General features: G+C 34.6%; 1 protein-coding gene across 4 annotated transcripts in view; it reads left to right on the forward strand.

Moving 5' to 3' along the window:
- syde2 (synapse defective 1, Rho GTPase, homolog 2 (C. elegans)) overlaps positions 1-21,022 on the forward strand; it is a 36,508-nt gene that overhangs the window by 13,616 nt on the left and 1,870 nt on the right. For all 4 annotated transcript variants that reach the window (XM_042750075.1, XM_042750076.1, XM_042750077.1 and 1 more), the window contains 4 exons: positions 6,173-7,308; positions 12,832-12,958; positions 16,589-16,770; positions 16,852-17,083. In XM_042750075.1, the coding sequence (XP_042606009.1) occupies positions 6,173-7,308; positions 12,832-12,958; positions 16,589-16,770; positions 16,852-17,083 (1,677 nt within the window). The remainder of the gene's footprint in view (positions 1-6,172; positions 7,309-12,831; positions 12,959-16,588; positions 16,771-16,851; positions 17,084-21,022) is intronic.

Below are 21,022 nucleotides of genomic sequence, written 5' to 3' on the forward strand. Positions count from 1 at the left end.
AAACAAATAAGACATGTAAAGAAAAAAAAAACATAATAATAATAATAACAGTTGTAGTAGTTCTATGTATTTTTAACATAGAACAACAGTAGAATTGTAATACTAATATTTATGCCCTTAATGATTTTAGTACCCTTGTTAAACCTCTTTTATTTTGATGGAAAGCCAAGTGCTTCTTATACAAGTTTGTGAAGACGTTTGGTGCATATTGCATTTGCAGATGCATGTATAAAACAATTCAAACCCACAGCAAATGCAGACATGAGTTTGAAAGCCTCGAACACCAGATCATGAGCTGCTCGCGTGTAAACAAACACAGACTCACATATATTCATTTAAAAATCACGCTGAGCCATGTTGTGGTTGTGGTTTTATTTGTATTACCCCTGCAGCTCTGGGCCGGAGGATCATTGCTGGTTTTCGGGGTTGCATCAGATCATGTCTGGCTCTCTGGACTCTCGCAGCTCTATATTTAGCGTCAGATGAATGTGTGACATTATTGACTAATGCAGTCATGCCTATTAAAGACTCCTGTCAGTGAACTAGTGAAGCTGTCAGCGTAACGCTCCTCTGGAGGCTTCGAACACGTCTTTGACTTCATGTCTGTTAGCGTCGGCTCTGTTTGTTTGACTAGCGGTTGTTTGATGTGGTGACATTAGTTCTGGTCTCATTGTGAATGATGAAATTATGCTATTTTGACAAACTTGCATACTAGCGTGCTGCATACTTTATACTGACACGTGTTTCCCAAAAATTACATTTAGATATATATTAGTACACTTATGCTAAACTTTTCTAATTTTCCTTTTGTTTAAGTTGAAGCACTAAAATTAATTAATTAACTAAAACTAAAATGCTGCAATAAAAATAAATGAAATTAGTAATATTTAAAATAAACAAAAACTAATAAAAAGTACAAAAGTACATAAAATTACTAAAAAATAAATAAAATGTAAATAAAAACAAAGTATAAAAATAAAAAACTATACACTAATAATGCTATAATAAAACATTTGTGTTAATTGAAATAAAGCTGAAATAAAATATAAATATTAGATGACAATCCTGAACTTATTTTGGTCGGTTGGCAATATTTCTAATATTTTTTAGTTTAGGTTGAAGTAAAAAAACTAAAACTGAATTGAAATTAAAACTGCAATGAAAAAAATTATTAAACCTGATTAATATTATTATAATAAACAAAAGCTAATAAAATGACAAAAGCTCATATCAAAATTAACTACAATTAAAATAAAAACAAAGCATAAAAATAAAAGCTAATGAAAAATATGAATACAAACCTAAAATAAATTTAATATTAAAAATAAGAAAAAATGTAAAATAAAATTTAAAAAATTCATATTAATTTATATTAGAGTAATTAGAATAATATATATATGTGGGTGGTTTATTATAAACTAAAAATAAAATACTGAAATGAAAATAAATTAAACCTAAATGTTAATACTTGAAATTAAAACTAATAAAAATGACAAATGCACATTACATAATTACTAAAAATTTGACTGAAATTAAAAGTTATCAAAATAAAAGCTAACTCTAACTATTAATAAAAAGTACAGTAAGTATTAGTATATAAATAACACTGTTCTCATAATATATGAATTGTATTTTGTTGCGTAATGCACATTTTGGCAAATGTAGAAGCTCATTCATGTATGCGATGCATACTGTGCAAATAGCACCGGTAGTGTGCAAATGTGCTGGTTTGATTTCTGAGCAGAGTCCAGGTCTGGATCTATTCTGGTACAAAAGTCCACTATTTTCCAATCCAATCAATTCCTGACGGATAAAATCAACTTCAAACTGTCGCTTTACAAAAGAAAAAAATGGCTGTTTTATGTTTTCAAAGGTCACTGTTGTGACTTTTCAGTGTGTTGATGTGAAGTTCTTCAGCGCGTTGGTTGAGCTTCTGCCACGTTTGCGTGAGAAGAGTGTGTGTGTGTGTGTTTTAGGCTCTGTTCTGAATGCTGTGTTGTGTTCCATTCCGGAACTGTCCTCGTGTGCTGTTGACTTTAGCTCCCGGCTGCATGTGCGTCCCAGTACCCCTCTGAAACATGAGCCACACAAACTGAGCGCACGCTCGCCTTTTACATTAGTGATGACATGGAGAAGGTGATATTACCCACAATCCCGTAGGTGGCAGGTAACTGGATCTGAGTGTGGCGCTGCGAAAGACAGACGTCCACCCTGACCTTGTGTGAATGTTTGTGTGTGTGTGTGTGTGTGTGTGTGTGTGTGTGTGTGTGTGTGTGTGTATTGTGTGTGTGTGTTCTGTGTGTGTGGTGTGCGTGCGTGTGTGTGTGTGTATTTGTGTGTGTGTTTGTGTGTGTGTGTGTGTGTGTGCATGCGTTGTGTGTGTATTGTGTGTGTGTGTGCACGCATATTTTGTGTATATGCATGTGTGTGTGGTGCGTGTGTGTGTGTGTGTGTTTGTGTGTGTGTGTGTATTTGTGTGTGTGCGCATATTTGTGTATATGAGTATGTGTGTGTGTGTGCTTGTGTGTGTGTGTGTGTGTGTGTGTGTGTGTGTGTGTTTTATTTTTATTTTTTTTTGTTTTATTTTTTTTTTTTTTTTGTTTTTTTTTTTTTTTTTGTTTTTTTTGTTTTTTTGGGTGTGATTCAAGGTTGTGAAATGTTCAGAACTGAATTTGCAGTGGCTTTGAAAGTTCAAAGTAATTCCTGAGTTTGAATTTAAATTGTAACATGATGCAGAACTGTCATTCTAGCTTGAATTTAAATAAGTTACATTTAAATGGAATGAAATTCAAATATTTTCATGAAACTGCTTTAAGTGTAGTTTACATTTACAGTTCAACTATACATTTTTGAATGTATGCTAAATATTTACATTGAAATTGGTATTTAAATTTGAGGTTAGTATTTATTTGACTTTATTTGATTTATTTGTGTATGTGCTTTTATAATGTAGGTCTTGACATTCAAAATTAAGTTATCAGATCATAATCGTAACTGTTAGAAATGTTTACATACAGTAGCTATAGAAATGTATATTTACTTACTGATATAATAATATAAAATGTATAATATTATTTAATGTATAATCACACACACACCCACACGTACACTTTATATATGTAAGGGATAATCAATGGTTTGCAGCCCAATATTTGACCGAAAGGGTAAAAATTACAGTTATTTTTGTCAGTTACAGCTCATGAAAATAAAAATTTGATGGCTTTATAAAATTCTCTGAAAACAATGTTCTGTAAAACAGTATTGCACTTATTATAGAGAAATATAATCAAAATATATTTCACATTTTTAGTTAGGGAATAAAGCGTTGCAAATTAATGATTAATTATTTATATTTTAAAGCTTTCATTCAATTGCAATTCAGTAAATTCCTCTTCCTGTAATTTATATTCAAATTCCAATTTAACATCCTGTGGGGTGTGAGCAGTTCAATTCAAATTCACACTCAAGAATATAATGACAGCCTTAAAATATTAGTGTCTGATTTTTGCCCAGCCCTGTGTGTGTGTGTGTGTATGTGTGTGTGTGTGTGTGTGTGTGTGTGTGTGTGTGTGTGTGTGTGTGAGTGTGTGTGTGTAACAGAGCTCTGTTCTGTGGTTCTAAATTAAGCTCTTGAATCATTTAGAGAGCAGATCTGTGATCAGTCCAACACACAGTCCATGACATCAGACTTCACGATCTCAGATAAACGCTCCAGTTTTCTCTGTCACTAATGGCACAGAGTGTGTGTGTGTGTGTGTGTGTGTGTGGCAGATAAGGCTGTAAAATGTCTTCTGACACTCTATAATTAGTGTGACTAGTGACCAGATCGGCCCACTCACCACCTGTCGCAATTAAACATGTAAAATAAACACACACACACACACTCAGTGAGTGTTATCAACAAAATAAAATTCTGCAAGTTACAGTAGGTTGATAGAAATTATTATTATTTTTTTTAAATGATATAAATCCTTCAAATAAATCTAGTGTTTTGATCAGAGATGCTGTATTCTGTGTGGATGAGAGCAGGGGTGTGTGTGTCTTGGAATGCAACGTTGCCTCCTAATCTGGGCCCCTGAGACATGTGTGTGTGTGTGTGTGTGTGTGTGTGTGTGTGTGTGTGTGGCGTCACATTTACATCTAGGTTTTCAGTTGCGTGTAGGGATTTACACTGTTAAATTAGTTAGGGCTCTGTGAAAAGTTAAAAACTATTATTGCGTTAATTAATCAGTATTGTTTATTGTGCTTTTGCATACACTAAAAGTTTGGAATTTTTAAGATTTGCTCATGTTTCTGAATGAAGTCTCTTATGCTCAGTAAAGGCTACATTTATTTGCTCAAAAATACAGTAAAAAGATTGTGAAATATTATTACAATTCAAAATAGTTGTTTTCTATGTGATTAATGTTTATATTTTAAAATATATTTTATTGCTGTGATGCGCATTTGGATTTTCAGCATAATTACTCCACTCTTCAATGTCACATGATCCGTCAGAACTCATTTTAATATGCATATTTGCTGCTCAATAAATATTTATTAATATTATCAATGTTGAAAAAAGCTGATCTGATTAATATTTTAATATCCGTAAAATAAGCAAATTTTATTATTTAAATTACCAAAAAAAAAAAAAAAATCTAATTAGCTTTCAAATCTTATTCACACTTTGCATTCAGTTTGTATGGACTGTTTGTATATTTACTTGTATGTAAGTGGCATTTGATTAGATTGTGAAAAGTGGACTATGATATTATTGGTTAACATAATTTTTCTCTGCCCACATGGCCTTGGTGACATCAGCAGAATGTAATGTCATTTCAGAGACGAAAAAAATAATTTTCTTCACAATAACATGCATTGATAAACAACAAACTAGGTAAATGCAAGCTGTCTAGTTAAGCCTTCATATTGTGCAAATGGATGCAGCAAGCCTTTCCGACCCGGTTTAGTCTGACAGAATTTAAAGAGGTTGGGTCCTGACGTACTCCAAAACACAAGAAATATGAGTTAATGATAACAAATTCTTAATATTTAAGTGATCTGACCTTTTAAAAAGACACACACACTTGCCAAAGTGTGAACCTCTGCTCCATCTCCTCCACATCAATCTTTCTCAAAACAGTCTTTCTCTTTCTCCTTGCCTCCCTTTTTTTCTTGGTCTCTTCACACTGGCATGTCTCTCTCTCTCTTTAACAGAATCGGGTCTTTGTTTTATCTGGGCGGGTAAGTACCAGATCAAACGGCGGGTGTTGAAGGAGGCCCTGAACTGTGGCAACAGAGCTGCTGTTGTAGTAAAGCAGATGAACGTGCCATGTGATCAGAGAGAAAGAGAGGGCGAGGTAGAGGAAGCAGACCGATCTGGGTTGCATGTTCAAGAAATCTGATTTGTTAGCCACTGCATAATGACTGTGGTAACACGTTGCGGAGATAACTGCATCCCAGGTCCAGAAGTCTCTTGTAAAAGGAAATCTACTAATCGAGAGAGCAAGAGCAAATTATGCTGATGGAGTGATTTAACCACAGCGGTCTTGGCCAATGGAAGGTCTGGTTTATCGCTCCACTCTGGAATGTTACACAGATGTTCTTTGTTTTTGATGTGTGTGACTGAGCTGGAAAGGGACTTTTTGGGATATATGTAGTTATTATGGCATGTATGTGCATAGAGCAAAGGGGAATCCTGTGGAATAAACAGGAGCGAACTGGCCAGAGGCAATAGGAAAAAATTATGGATAATGGGTCAAATTGTCTAGTTACTGGGGTTGTTTTGAGCACGCAACAAGAGTTTTGGTTAGGTAAAGGAATAATTGATGACATGTTTTTTAAGAACTGAAGATATAAGAAGTGTTGAACTGTCACACCTTGGACATACGTTTATTAATTTATATGACATTTTTAAGTCCTTAAAGCACTCTTGTTTGTAAATCTTCCACCAATTAAGTATCTTGCTTTGAATATTCCAAATCACTGTTACTTTTTGGAAAGAATTTGGCTTGAAACATTAAAGCATCTATCAACTAATCCAAACGAGAAATTTAATAATCTTGTGGTATAAGATTCACTTAAAACATATACCCACAAATGGTACTGAGTTCATCTAAGGGTCAGCTAAGACCTGGGGGTCAATGACTTGGTCAATGTACTAATTAAACCCTCCTCTTTCATTCCACAGATCCTTCAGAGCAGTCCACTGGTGGACTTTCTCCCTCTTCTAGTCCCAACCCAGCTAAAAGAAGCACTACTATCAACTGGTCTTTTCCTGATAAAATCAAGTCACCACGGACTGTCCGAAAACTCTCTATGAAGATGAAGAAACTGCCTGATCTGAGTCGGAAGCTTAGTGTTAAAGGGAACTCATCTAGCAATGTGGTTATCAGCAATAACCAATCAGAACCCAGGGCTCACTCACCAAGAACCAATGGGATGGCAGAGCTGGGCCAGTCCCAGTCCAGACTGTCTCCAGCAGGTGTGACGACTGCATTGGTAAGCGGTAATGTGATTTGGTGGTACCATTTGGACAGCAGTGTTTCTACACAGCACAACTTCGATAAGAGGAGGAGCAATAGCGGTGGCATTCCCAAATCGGCCAGTAAGGGAGGTTACCTAAGCGATGGAGACTCACCGGAACTTGTCGCCAAGTCCGGAAAGCACGGAAACTCAGAAAGAAAGAACGGTAAAGCCCGGGACAGGGATCCCAATGGGAACGGCGGAAGTCTGAGGTTCCCTGGCACGGAGCTGGATATCGACGCCTTCCGTTCGTATAGTTTCTCTGAGCAGCCAAAGTGCCTAACGTACATCTCTGGACTAATGAGTCTGCACTTCTATGGCGCAGAGGACCTGAAGCCACCGCGGGTTGATTCCCGTGATGTCTACTGCGCCATCCAGGTGGACTCTGTCAACAAAGCTCGCACAGCCTTGCTGACCTGTCGGACAGCCTTCCTGGACATGGACCACACCTTCAACATTGATTTAGAGAACGCTCAGCACCTCAAACTTGTTGTTTTCAGTTGGGAGTCCACACCACGAAGGAACCGGGTGTGCTGCCATGGGACTGTGGTTCTCCCGCCCTTGTTTCGTGTGAGTAAGATGCATCAGCTTGCGGTCCGCCTGGAACCACGTGGAATGATCTACGTGAAGCTGAGCCTCATGGAGCAGAGGCAGAACTCTCTTGATGGCCAGGAGGGGGATCACGAAATACAGGTGTTTGGCATAGAGGCTCGGCGTGTGGTGGAACGGGAAGCTTCTGGATTAATGGTTCCACTGCTCATCGAGAAATGCATCTCTGAGATCGAGAGGAGGGGTTGTCAGGTGAGTGAGTAGAGCAGATCTTTATGGTTCTTTAACCTGCATGCTGTTCCAGAATTAATCTCTAACTTAAGGTGAAGTGTGTTATTCTTATGATGTCAAAGTACTTTTATTCAAGTTTAATCTGCAACTATATGTAAGCCATTAGCAAATGACTTTCCTGGTGTGAATACACCCTTAGAGTTTGAGACATTGACTTTCTGAAGAGTGTCGCACTGTGGCACCTACAAAAGAGTCCTAGAAGAGTTTGAGACTTTGTCTTTCTGAAGAGTGTCACATTGGTTCACCTTCAAAAGAGCCAAAGAAGAGTTTGAGACTTTGTCTTTCTGAAGAGTGTCACATTGGTTCACCTTCAAAAGAGCCAAAGAAGAGTTTGAGACATTGACTTTCTGATAAGTGTCACAATGGTTCACTTTCAAAAGAGTCCTAGAGGAGTTTGAGAAATAGACTTTCTGAAGAGTCACATAGGTTCACCTTCAAAAGAGTCCTAGAAGAGTTTGAGATATTGGCTTTCTGATAAGTATCACAATGGTTATACTTCAAAAGAGTCCTAGAAGAGTTTGAGATGGAACTACATTTGATGGGTCAGAAAGAGCAGTAAGAATGTTTGAGAAATTTGCTTGGTATTTTGCAGTAGTAATGGGTCCTACTAGTTGCCCATAAATTACGCATTTAGCCTTAAAGTGTATCTCCATGGCTTCGTTCAGACTTCAAGCCTAAAAGTGGCCCAAATACAATTTATACTAACATGCGAGCAGTGTGAACAGCACAAACCACATGGAATCTGATCTTTCCAATTCAGGTTTGGCCCACTTCCATATGTCATCCTAAGTACATTGTTTTGCAATGCGATCTCAGTCTGAACAGTCATATCAGAATTTTTGGTACTTTTAACGTCACTTTGGATGACGGGAGTCACTCCAAAGGTTTTACATACTAGTAGTTCCTTGGTTACTCAGTTAACATGGAAGATAGCTGTGAAGGTAGTCAGTGGAGGGACAGTTTGTTATGCATAAGTATTATGATGACAGCTATCTACATGCAAAACTAGAGGAAAAACTTTATGGGAATAGCATTGCTCTCTTTCTCCTCATTCTTGTCTGGCTTCCATGCCACATCAAAATACATATATGTGTAAACGCTGACTTCATTGGCCTCCAGGTTTACCTCTGTATGACAGCCTCTGTATGCCGCCTTTGTTGTTCTTTTGTGCATGTTGGTCATTTCAGGACTGTTAGCAATTTATACTTAAATCTGATATTGGCCACATTTACAAAATAATGTGAATAGCAATAAATCAAAACTGAGCACTAAGGCTTGGAGTGTGAACGTAGCCCATGAGTCTCTTCTGTCATTCGTTAGGCTTCGGTTAAAGTGAGCTCACCAACCGTTCTAAAGTCCTTGTCCATGGACATTACACACTCACACAAACAAGCTTAGCAAGGCCTTTCGGTGGTTTGTGTGCACAGGCATATTGCCAAAATCCTAGCCATTCATCTCCGTTATACACACACACAATCTGTCTCTGTTACAGTGTCACCCAGAGTTTAATGCTGTTCTCGACCATTTATCCCACCAAGTGTGTCTGCCGTCAACCCACAAAACAACTCTGACTGCTGTTCTCTGATCAGATTTACCCCTGCAACTCAATACTCACACATGGAAGATCTGATTCTAGATCGGCTGAGAGAGACTTTCAGCCCGTCTGTGTAAAAAAAAAAAGTTCTGCTGGGATCATGAGGGTGTTTCTCTCAATCTGTCTAAGGCTGTTTTTACCTCCGCTGACCCCTTTGTGGCGTGTTGTGAGCCTCTGAATGCTAAATCTGCAGCTCAAGACCATATATCTGATGCTTATATCCGCATATCAAATTTATCATGGTTTTTCTTATTCATGCACTGCTCCCAAGTGGCATTGCTGTGCAGTCATCACTTTTTTGAGGTGATGCAACCTAGCAAGGTCATGTGGCGACAGTGTAACATACTATTTCACATATTTTTTTAAGTTAGTATGCAGTATGTATTAAATACAGTGCAGCTTTCTGTATTTAAAAGTCATTAGTCAATAAGATAGTTCAAGTATTCACGAAATGCAGCGAGGTCATGTGACAAGCACAGTATACTGACTATTGCATACCTCATACTAGTGAATACAGTTTTTAAACATTTTTATTTATGCATGCATTTATGAATTTATGTATGCATTGTTTATGCATTAATGCCCTGGTTTATTTTTGCTATTATTTATGCATAAATAGTAACAAGTGCAGCATACTCATTTTAAAGCAATGATTATTGCATACTACATACTGTTAAATAATATTTTAAGCATTTTCCACATTTGTATTTATTCAGGCATCAATGCTTTCCATCTTTTTTTAAAGTATACACTACATACTGTGCAGTATATAAGTGCTGTTAGACTCCAAACAAACTAAACTAAACTACACTACACTACTGAAACTAACATTTTTCAGAAGCTCTAGTTTGTGGTATTCATGGTACCAGAGATGCACAAATGTGCAATTATTGTATTTATTTTTGAGATGATAATTGGATGCTTCTTGCCAATGTAAATATTCTTGGTCACGTGACAGCAACATAGCACACTGCTGTTTAAGACAGTAATTATGTACTGTATACTGCAGTATATACTGTGGGATTTGCAGTAGCCTAGCCTAGTGGTTGTTTTATATTGTTATGCATTCAGTTCACCGAATTAGTGTTTCCCTAGTGTTCTTGAAATAAGTGAACTTGGTTTAAGGTCAGAGCTTAGCTGCTCACTGTGTGGAGTTCTTTACTAAAGCCTGAAGTCAGTATAGTTTGTCTTAAGAAAGCACGATATACAAAGCTCACGAAAGCTAAAGGAATGTTTCTTCTGAACTATGGCCGCAGGAAAACCACCAACCTGGATGGGTAAATGATTAGCCGTGTGCCGTGAGGGTTTTTCCACAGCCCTTCTTGCCTGTTTAAAGGAATAGTTCACCTAAAATACTTTACCTCTGTGCCTCAAAGTTTTGAGTTATGAGAGTCATTTCGAACTGTTGTTTTTACAAATTAGCCCTTGACCTCTAAAGTTTGACCTACTGAAGAGCAGCTCCGGAAGCCAAGCGTTGAGTCTGTGTGGAGACGTTTGGCTTGTGCCCAAGTGAAAAATTCCTCTCTGGGTTTAATGCATGTCACGTTAGCGGCAGCCTGGAATCTGTGGTCACATGCACAGTTACAGGCGAAGCTAAAACTGAAGACCAACCCAGAACCAGGATGTGTTCTTTACTAGGGGAAGAAAGGAGGAAGGTTTTAGTAGATTTAGGAAACTCTTTAGCTGTTTTTAACAAGACTGTGGTCAAGCTATTATTTACTCTAGGTGACATTTTTAGAGTCACACACACACATGCCACTGGTCTGAACCAAGCTGCTGTTTCACATTGCAGGGAATTTCTTCTGTTTATTGGCGCCTGTGCTGCCAAATCATTGCAGAATGGGCTAGGCTGTGTTTGAGATGAAACGCTAGCTTACTACATACTAAACTATGTGCATATATATTGTATATTAAATATTAACGTTTTGCATTTGTTTATTTTTGCATTTATTTATGCATTTAGGCATTTTTGCATTTGTGCATTTGCTTATTTTCCCTTTATGCATTTATATATGCATTTATGCATTGATTATTTTTTTATTATTATAATAATAATAATAATAAAAAAAACATTTTAAATATTGTATAGATACTCAGGCTCATTCATCAAGTTGAGCACAATGCAATGTGGAATACAGTATTTCACACAGTGTTTTTTGTTGTAAACTGCACATTTAGCCAGAAGTAGTAGGTCATTAAAGATGTTTAGCAGTGAACAGCATTCATGGCAGTATGGTACATGAAAATACTTGTCGGAATGCAACCAGCACACACTGTTCAATGTGTTGATTATATAACTCAAGTGGACAATGACATATGAACCAATTAAAAATCCTAAAAAGTCTGATTTATTTTTTATTTTGTATTTTGTTGTTTTATGATTTAAACTTAATGTTGTTGTTTTAATGTGATGATTGTATTAGGCTAATTTAATTTTAAAAATAGCATGCAATTTATAGTGTAGTATGCATTAAGTAGTTGCACTGAGTGCTGAATCTGACTGGCTCCCTCTGTTCTTTAACTCCGCCCACAGCAGGCGGCAGAAGTCCTCTGTGAATGAATGTGTTGTGTATGTGCAGGTTTGTACTGCAGTTGTTTGTCAGACTCTGTGCTGAGCAGGACTGCAGGTGTGAGCTGGTCCGGATCCAAGCCGGTTAAGACTCCGGATCTTACTATACCTGCAGTCTTTCCGACAGCCAACAGGAAATGTTTTTTAAGAATTGGATAATAAGGAGATGTGCTTCTACGTGCAAGCTGTCACATTTTTACATCTTGTGCAACAAAGAAGAGGCTTAAGTTAAAGACCTTTGCTAACCTAAATCTATATTGTATTGGTACTGCTCTCAAATTGATATGTAGTTGGAGGTACAAAACATTTTTGATCACTTTCATTTATCTCCAACCAGGGTCCACATTTCATTTTTTCTCAGCTGTGAGACGCTTTAGACTTTTTACCAGTGGTGAATGAGATATTTTAGCAAACATTTCCATCTGTATTTTGCATGATTTTTATTAAAACAATAATAATTCTTAATTAAAAAAAAAAAAAAAAAAAAAAAAAATATATATATATATATATATATATATATATATACACACACACACACACACACACACATTGTACTTAAGTAATGTATTGATTTATTATTATTATATTTTTACAGAAATATGCAACATACCGATATAAACATTTTAAAATAGTATCTTAATAATAATAATACTTATTGCAGATGAATAAATTGATATATTAAAATAAAAATAATTATTAATTGTTTTTATTATTAATTAATCGATGATGATAATTATGGTTATTTTGTTTTGAATATTATTATTATTATTGTTGTTGTATTATTACTGTTGTGTTTTAATAAACATATGCAACATACAGATAAAAATGTGAAAAATATAATTTCTCAATAATAAAATATGAACAAATTTATAATTAAATAAAATAATGAAATCAAATTTTATTATTATGATGATGATGATTATGATTATTTATTATTATGTTTGATGAAATAATGAAATCAAATTTTATTTTTTAACATACAGATGTACATTGATGATGTTTGTTATGATTTTTTATTATTATTAATAATAATCATTAAATCAAATATTATTTTTTATTGTTATTATGTTTATCATTATTGTTGTACTTTATAAATAAAAAATATATTTCCTGCACTCTCTCTATATATGTCTGTGTGTGTGTGTGTGTGAGTGGGCGCACATTTTTTTTTTACCAACCATATACAGTTAGAGATGTTTCCTCCTAATTACTACAATGGTGTTGTTAGTGTCAGCATTGCGTGGTGGTTATAGGTGTTATTGATTAGTGATGTTGTTGTGAGGTTCTCTGTATAAGGGTTGTGTGTGTGTGTGATTGACAGGTGGTGGGTCTGTATCGTCTGTGCGGTTCAGCTGCGGTGAAGAAGGAGCTGCGGGAAGCGTTTGAGAGGGACAGTCACGCCGTCGAGCTCTCGGAAAACAACTACCCAGATATTAACGTCATTACAGGTACTGCATATCAGCGCTTACACACACACACACACACACACACACACACACACACACACACACACACAATACATTCACACACATTTACTGAGATTTACACTCCACTAAAACCATTTACCTTGAAGTCTAGTTTGAGAGTATTAAGAAATGTGAATGAACCTGTGTGTGTGTGTGTGTGTGTGTGTGTGTGTGTGTGTGTGTGTGTGTGTGTGTGTGTGTGTGTGTGTGTGTGTGTGTGAGTTTGTGAGTCTTGACTGTGTCATAAGGCCTTTGTGAATGAGATTAACCAGAGGTCAGAGGTCAGCCGAAAGCTTGCAGAACACAGACAGTAACAAGGCCAACAGCTTCTCTGTGTTCAGCTCTATGAGTATCACAAAACACACACACACACACACACACACACACACACACACACACACACACACACACACACACACAGAAGGAACAGAGTCCAATGTACATGTGTAAGATTTGGCGGGAAACGGAGGTCATTGTTGTAATGAGGACTAAAGCTGTGCGATATATTATACACGACCATTCCTAAGTTTTGGGTTGTAAGATTTTTTGTTTAATGTTTTTTTTTTTTTTAAGTAATGGATTTATTTATTTATGATGGATGAATATTGATTGGATGTGAATTTACTGTAAAGTAAATATTTCTATTTGAAATAAATGCTGATCTTTTGACCTTGCTGTTCATCTGTGAATCCTGAAAAATAAAAAGCATCACGGGTTCCACAAAAAATTTTGTGCAGCACAACTGTGTTCAACATTGATAATAATCAGAAATGTTTCTTGAGCAGCAGATCATCATATTAGAATGATTTCTGAAGGATCATGTGACACTGAAGACTGGAGTAATGATGCTGAAAATACAGCTGCACATCACAGAAATAAATTACAGTTTAACAGATATTCACATAGAAAACAGATGTTTGAAATTGTAATAATATTTCACTTTTTACTGTATATTTGATCAGTAAATGCAGCCCTGGTGAGATAAAACATTGTGCAGTTGAGTTTGATGAAGTGCAGCTGTATGTATTTAATCTCAGTTGTGTGTTAAACACACTGAAGCTTCTGTGTCGTATTTCACAGTGTTTAGTGTGTGTGTGTGTGTGTGTGTGTGTGTGTGTGAGAGAGGTTGATGTCCGCTGTGTAATGTTGTATGAGCAGGTGGTGTTTATTTGCCTTTTAAACCAACATGTGGCTCAAAGTCCCATCATGCACCTGGCCACCAGCCAACCAATCAGCTTCTGTTTTTGCTATTTTATCTGTAAAACAATACATAAATGACCAGTTTTATAATTGTTCTTCATCTACCACTATATATCCACACACACACACACACACACACACACACACACACACACACACACACATACACACACACACACACACATATATATATATATGGATATGTATTCTGGAGGACTGAAGTCAGTCCATCAGTCCTGTTATTGATATGCTGTTCCCTTCCCCCATCCACTTTGTGTGTGTGTGTGTGTGTGTGTGTGTGTGTGTGTGTTCTTGTCTGTTTTCTTTAGTTGCCCGTGACATTCTGCTGTCACACACTCTTCCTAGGTCAGAGGTCACGTCTGAATTAGCGCTTCTATTTACAGTCTGGTAATTGGCCTGTGAAAAACTCTGTCAGTAACTTTTGGCCGTATATGTATTTTGTGGAAATTGTGAAATATTTTTACGATTTAATCTAGCTGTTTTCTATGTGAATATGTGTTAAACTGTAATTTATTTCTGTGATGCGCAGCTGTATTTTCAGCATCATTACTCCAGTCTTCAGTGTCACATGATCTTCAGAAATCAAAACTTTTCTGATTATTATAAATGTTGAAAACAGTTGTGCTGCACAATATTTTTTGTGGAAACTGAGATATTTTATTTTTCAGGATTCACAGATGAATAGAAAGTTCAAAAGAACAGCATTTATTTCAGATAGCATTATAAATGTCTTTACTGTCACTTTTGATCGATTTAAAGCGTCCTTGATGAATACCGGTGCTAGTTCTCTTTCTCTGGCTGTGTTTTAATGTCATCCGCTCAGTCTCTAGCTGCTCAGGTGTGAATTCTGCGTCTGGATTCGTTCGCTCTCTCATTGTTCCCAACCTCAGCATTCCGGGCCAAATTCCAACACTTCCACAAAAACACAACAATAGCGCTTCATCTGATCCCAGGCCTGTAGAGCGGGAATGAATCCAGCCAATCAGAGCCCTGGAGAAACCGGCTCCAGATGATATTTCCTACAGGATTGCTGTCAGATTTGATTATATTTCTGTTAAAGGAGAAGTACGTTTAATAGACTTCCAGAAAAATAAAACACAAAACTGATCTGTTTTATTGAGCGGCCTGATATATCAACAACTGGCTCGACCAATGGTGTGAGTTTGGGGGCGGGGCAATCTGCTTGACTGACCAATAGCAGACTGTCACTACCTCACATCTTCCATACAGCAGATAAAGTTCATCACTTTATAACAGTGATGTTCAGTCTTTTAGATGCTACAGAACCTCTACTTAAAATATAAAAGGCATCTTTATAGTTTCTTGTGTAAAGACCTAATTTATACTGTGAAAGTATAATATTAGAAACGTCAAAATATTTAGCTTCTGTTGTTACATTCACTACATTAGATAATTTTTTTTTTCTGTGCATTATTATAGTACTAGTATAGTAACTATTATTGTTACCATTAATTTTTTGATTTATTTTTTGTTTAATTGTTTATTTTATTGTTTTTATTATTTTTTTACTTATTTATTTTATTATTTGTTTTATTTTGGTGTTAAATTTTGTTTTATTTACTTTTTTTTTTTCTTTTTATTTAAATCTATTATTTATTTGTCTTATTTTCATTTATTTATTTTTTAATTTTTTATATATTAACATTTTTACATTTGTTAATTTATATTCTGCATTAATTTAGTATTTTAAAGTGGTAGAACATTGCGTTAACAAGCGCAAGGTTGGGGGTTCGATTCCCCGGGAACACATGATAGGTAAAAATTGATAGCCTGAATGCACTGTAAGTCGCTTTGGATAAAAGCGTCTGCTAAATGCATAAATTTAATAATAAAAATTTATGTGTGTGTGTATTTACTGATTTATTTACTAATTTCTACTGTTTTAATTCCTGTTTGCATTTTTATTATTTTTATTATTTCTTTTATTCTATTTCTATTAAATATATTATTTTGCATTTATTTGTATTATTTATTTACTTATTCTAATCTATTTTTTTATCTATTTTAGTGTAATTTGTATTTATTTAAATCCATTCTTTTATTTTAACTTTTTTAGTAATTATTTTTAGTGTATTTTTATTGTGTTATTTTATATTTATTTATTTATATTATTATTTAGTATTTATTTTGAATGTACTTTTATTTTGTGCTATTTTATATTTACTTATTTTGATTTTAATTTTGCATTTCTTCATCTTAATTTTTTTATATTATTTTAATCTCATTTATTTATTTATAAAGAATTCTTTTTTTTATGAAATCTATCGCTTTACAGAGTTAGACAAACAACAGCACAGACATAAAAGAGCGATAAGAAAGATCTGTAACACAGTACAGGATCACAGTAGCAGTGTGTTTGTCTCTCTGCAGGCGTGATGAAGGACTACCTCCGTGAGCTTCCTCATCCTCTCATCACCAAGCCACTGTACGAGTCTGTTCTGGACTCGATGGTCAAGAGGCCGCTGCAGATGGGAAGCGGCGGCTGTGAGAACGACTCGGCCGACTCGGATCACGCCGTCAGTTTGCTGGAGATCCTGCCGGAGGTTGAGAAGGTACGGGAAGGTTCTGGAGGGAAACCGTTTCTCATCCGTTGTCCTGTTTCTGATCTCTCACACGTGTGCGTTTGTGCTCAGGCGACCCTACGGAAGCTTCTGGATCACCTGAAGCGCGTGGCGTCCCATCACGAGGTGAATAAGATGACCTGTCAGAACCTGGCGGTGTGTTTCGGGCCGGTTCTGCTCAGCCAGAGACAGGAGGCGTCCTGCCACGGGAACCGGGTCTTCATTGACTCCGAGGAGCTTGCCAGCGCTCTGCACTTCAAGAAACACATCGAGGTCCTTCATTACCTGCTTCAGCTCTGGCCAGGTGAGACATGCACCATTTCACTCGAGTTTAGCCATTTAGCAGACGCTTTTATCCAAAGCCACTTACAAATGAGGACAATAGAAGCAATCAGAACCAACAGAAGAGGAATAAAATGCAAGTGCTATGACGAGTCTCAGTTAGCCTAACACAGTACATGTAGCAAGGTTTATATATATGTATATACATACACACACATACATACATACATACATACATACATACACACATCACACACATTCGTTTCAAACCACTGTCTCTTTCTCCTGTGAAACACAAAAGGAGATATAAGGCATAAAGCTGTTGGGAGAGTTTCATAGTGCTTCTTCCCAAATTTGTAATGAGAATCATCTGTAAATTGATTGAAAATAAAGAGAAGCTTTAATGTTGCCCTGTGTTTTTCTGCAAAAATATTAGTTATAAGTTATAGCTATGAATATAATAGTATTGTAATTTTACTGTTGTTCTGTAAAATAATAAGAATGCTTGTAATAATAATTTGTTTTATGAAATTATATAGAATATTTTTATTTTATTTTACAGTACAATAGAATTAGTTTTTTGTTTACATTGGATAATAAATTATTTGTATACATATATATATATATATTACAAAACAAAATAATTATTTATAATATTAATAACAATAATATTAATGACAACAACAATAGTAATAATAATAATTATATAATTATATAAATATATAATAATAATAATAATAATAATAATTATTATTATTATTATTGTGGTTACAGTAAATACTATTTTTTATGGAGGGCCAAATTACTCAAAATTAAATAATTAAATAAATGTTGAAATATATAAATAAATTGTGAAGTACATAATGAAATAATTAAATGCATATATGAGTGCATAAATGCCTTTATTTTAAATAAATTTTATATACAATAAATAAATCATGTCTTCCTTTATTTATTTATGTATTTATTTAGTTATTTATGTATGTTTTTAATTATGTATTTATTTATTTATTTAATCGTTCATTTGTTTTTTTTTGTATTTCTTTTTTGTTTTTTTTTTTTCATTTTTTTCATTTCATTTTTATTTGTTTTTGTTGGTTTAGTTTAATTTACTGTACCATCCTCTGCCATAGCTCGTGATGCGAAAAAACAAGAAAAAGGCGAAAGACCAAAGAAATCGAGTTTGAAAGGTGACGCCGCCCACTGAGTGACGTGCCCAAAACCGTGACGCTGAAAATGAAATGTGGAGGGAGGAAATGAATGAATTAATAAATAAATGAACGAATAAATAAATACATAAATGAATAAATAAATACATAAATAAAGAAATGAATGAATGAATAAATAAATATTTATTTTCTGCATTTATTAATGTTTAAATATTTTGATATGTATTTAACTATTTATTTATGCATTTCTGCATTTATTTATGGTTTAATTTTTTTGTTTTGCATTTTTCGTTTTGCTTTTTATGTTTTATTTTTTTTTTTATTATTTTATTTTGTTTTTTTTTTTTGTGTATTTTTTTATACAGTACAATAGCATTGTAAAATAGTAGTGTTTAATTTGAATAATGTAGAAAATGTATTATCATTATTATAGTGACTTCATTTTAATCACTAAGTCAATAAAATAAAATAGTTATGCTGACAATAATAATAATAATGCTTTAGTATTGTTATTGTTTTAGTACTGTATAATTTAATACTAAATAATGTTTTTACAATAAAATAATATTGCTATAATATATTCTGTATAAATTTGTTTAATTTAGATAATTTAATAAAATAATATTATGTATATTAATTATTATTATTATTATTATTATTATTATTAAAAACAGTGTTAATACTATAATATTTTTTTACCGTGTAATAGTATTGTTTTTTTGTTTTTATAATATGTTTTTTTTTTTTTTTTTTATTGTTTAATTTAATAAAGTACAATTATTTATTATTATTATTACCATTATCACTGAAAACAGTGTGGATAACAGAGAAATTGCTATTGCATTCCTTTAATCATCATTTAGTCCTCAGTAGTGCTAGTAGTATTTGCCTGTTTTTAAATGAAATAATACACTGGGTATTTGCAGGTAGTTTTTGCAAGAGTTTGGACCCTGTATGGTACATTTCTCCAAACCACACAAAAGAAAGATAGTCGTACGGCTTTAAAACAACACAAGTGTGTCATGTTTAGTTGAGTTGTTCCTTGTCTCAGGGTCGTCTCATAAATCTCGTGTTGGGCTTTAATTTCACACTCTTGCGGCCCATCCTGACGCGTCTCGCCACAGGCCGTGGTTTCAGACAGATTTCTGCCCCGCTGTGAGCGTGACTTCCTCCAGCACGCAGGAACAGTACAGTAAACCTCAGTCTGTAATTACGCACATTCCTGTCTTAACCTTCAACTCCGGCCGACCCGCCCCCTCACCCTCAGAACAATCAGCCCGTTTAGAGGGGCCTCACGCTGCAAAAGAGCCTCCGTCAGGCGTGGAGAAACTCCCATGAGGCCTGCTGCCCTTGTCCTGCTCTGGGACGGCTGTCTATTTGTCTGCTTGTGTGTCAAACTGTGTGTGTCTCAACATGGGCACATGATATATTGATGCATATTCTTTAGTGTCCCTGTGTTTGTTGTTTTCTTGAATTATGTGCACATAAAGATTTCTGCAGGGTATTTTTTTTTGTCGGAATTGCATTAGGTTTTCAGTAAAAACCTCTGAACATCGTCTAAATTTTAAATAAAAAGTAAATAAATAAATAAAAAAAAATGGAAAATATTTTTTAAAATAAATTTAAAATAAATTTAAAATTAATTTAAAATTAATTTAAAATTAATTTAAATTTTTAAAAAAAATTAATTTAAATTAAAAAAAAATAATAAATTAAATTTAAGAGAATATGTCAGAGAATACATCTTAAATTAAATCTAAAATATATCTTAAATTATAGCTTAAATTTAAGGTGAAATTTTACAAATTTTTTATACATTTTTATTCCATTTCCATTTATTTATTTAAATCAGTTTAATTATCAAAACGCTGTTTCTAAAGCAGGCCTTTCTATTTTAAACAGAACTTAGCATTGATTAACTACGGCAAATAATGTCTGGTAATTAACTAAGCTAAGTTAACTAAGTTAAAACCAGCTTAACAGGTAATGTGTACATAGAAATTCTAGCCTTAAGCCTGCTTTAACATTCTTTAAGTACTCTTATTGTAAAAACAACATAATGCGTTAAGGCTAAGAGCTACAAATCTAATTCTATAGTACTTAGTTGTATTTTGTATATTTATTTGTGCTTGTTTGTTTATTTTACTTGTCCCATCACATGTAGGCCACTGCTAAAGTCCTCAGAGGGTTTAGAGGGCAGACTGGGAAAGGTAAACAGGATTAAATGGGTGTGCTTTGTGTGTCCTCCACTAGCCCTTCATGACACTACCTCAATATCTTGCTAGCACGCAGATTTGTTCAAATTGAAGCTAAAAATACTGATAGCTTGCGACCGTTCTGCTACTTTCCTGTCCTCCACCAGATCTAACAGGTTTACGACTTTTATGCCAAGTTTGGAGGGTTTGTAGGGCCAAGTTTGGCCAAGTTCAACAAAGTATTTGAGGTTTAGCCAATTTGGGTTGGTGTCAGTAGTTAGGATCTTTGAGTTTGTTTGGGGTTTTGAGGCATGTATCTTATTTGTTCTGCATGCTTTGAGTTTTTTTCATAATCAAACCATTTATATTATTGCCAGTTTTGGGAGTAACTAAAATTATTAAATATTTTGTATCATATGTATACAAAAATATTAACCTCCTGTACTAGCTTCACGGTATAGTAGAATGCTTTTTGTTAGTAGCTTACTATTTTCAAATTTGAGTTGCCAGTTTCAAAGTACTTTCCCCAAAATTGGTTATTCTGTATATACTCTCATTATCTGAAATGTGTTTTTAATTTATAATCAAATGATTAAA

The sequence above is a fragment of the Cyprinus carpio genome, chromosome B23 (assembly GCF_018340385.1).
Source record: "Cyprinus carpio isolate SPL01 chromosome B23, ASM1834038v1, whole genome shotgun sequence".
In the NCBI taxonomy this organism is placed as follows: domain Eukaryota; kingdom Metazoa; phylum Chordata; class Actinopteri; order Cypriniformes; family Cyprinidae; genus Cyprinus; species Cyprinus carpio.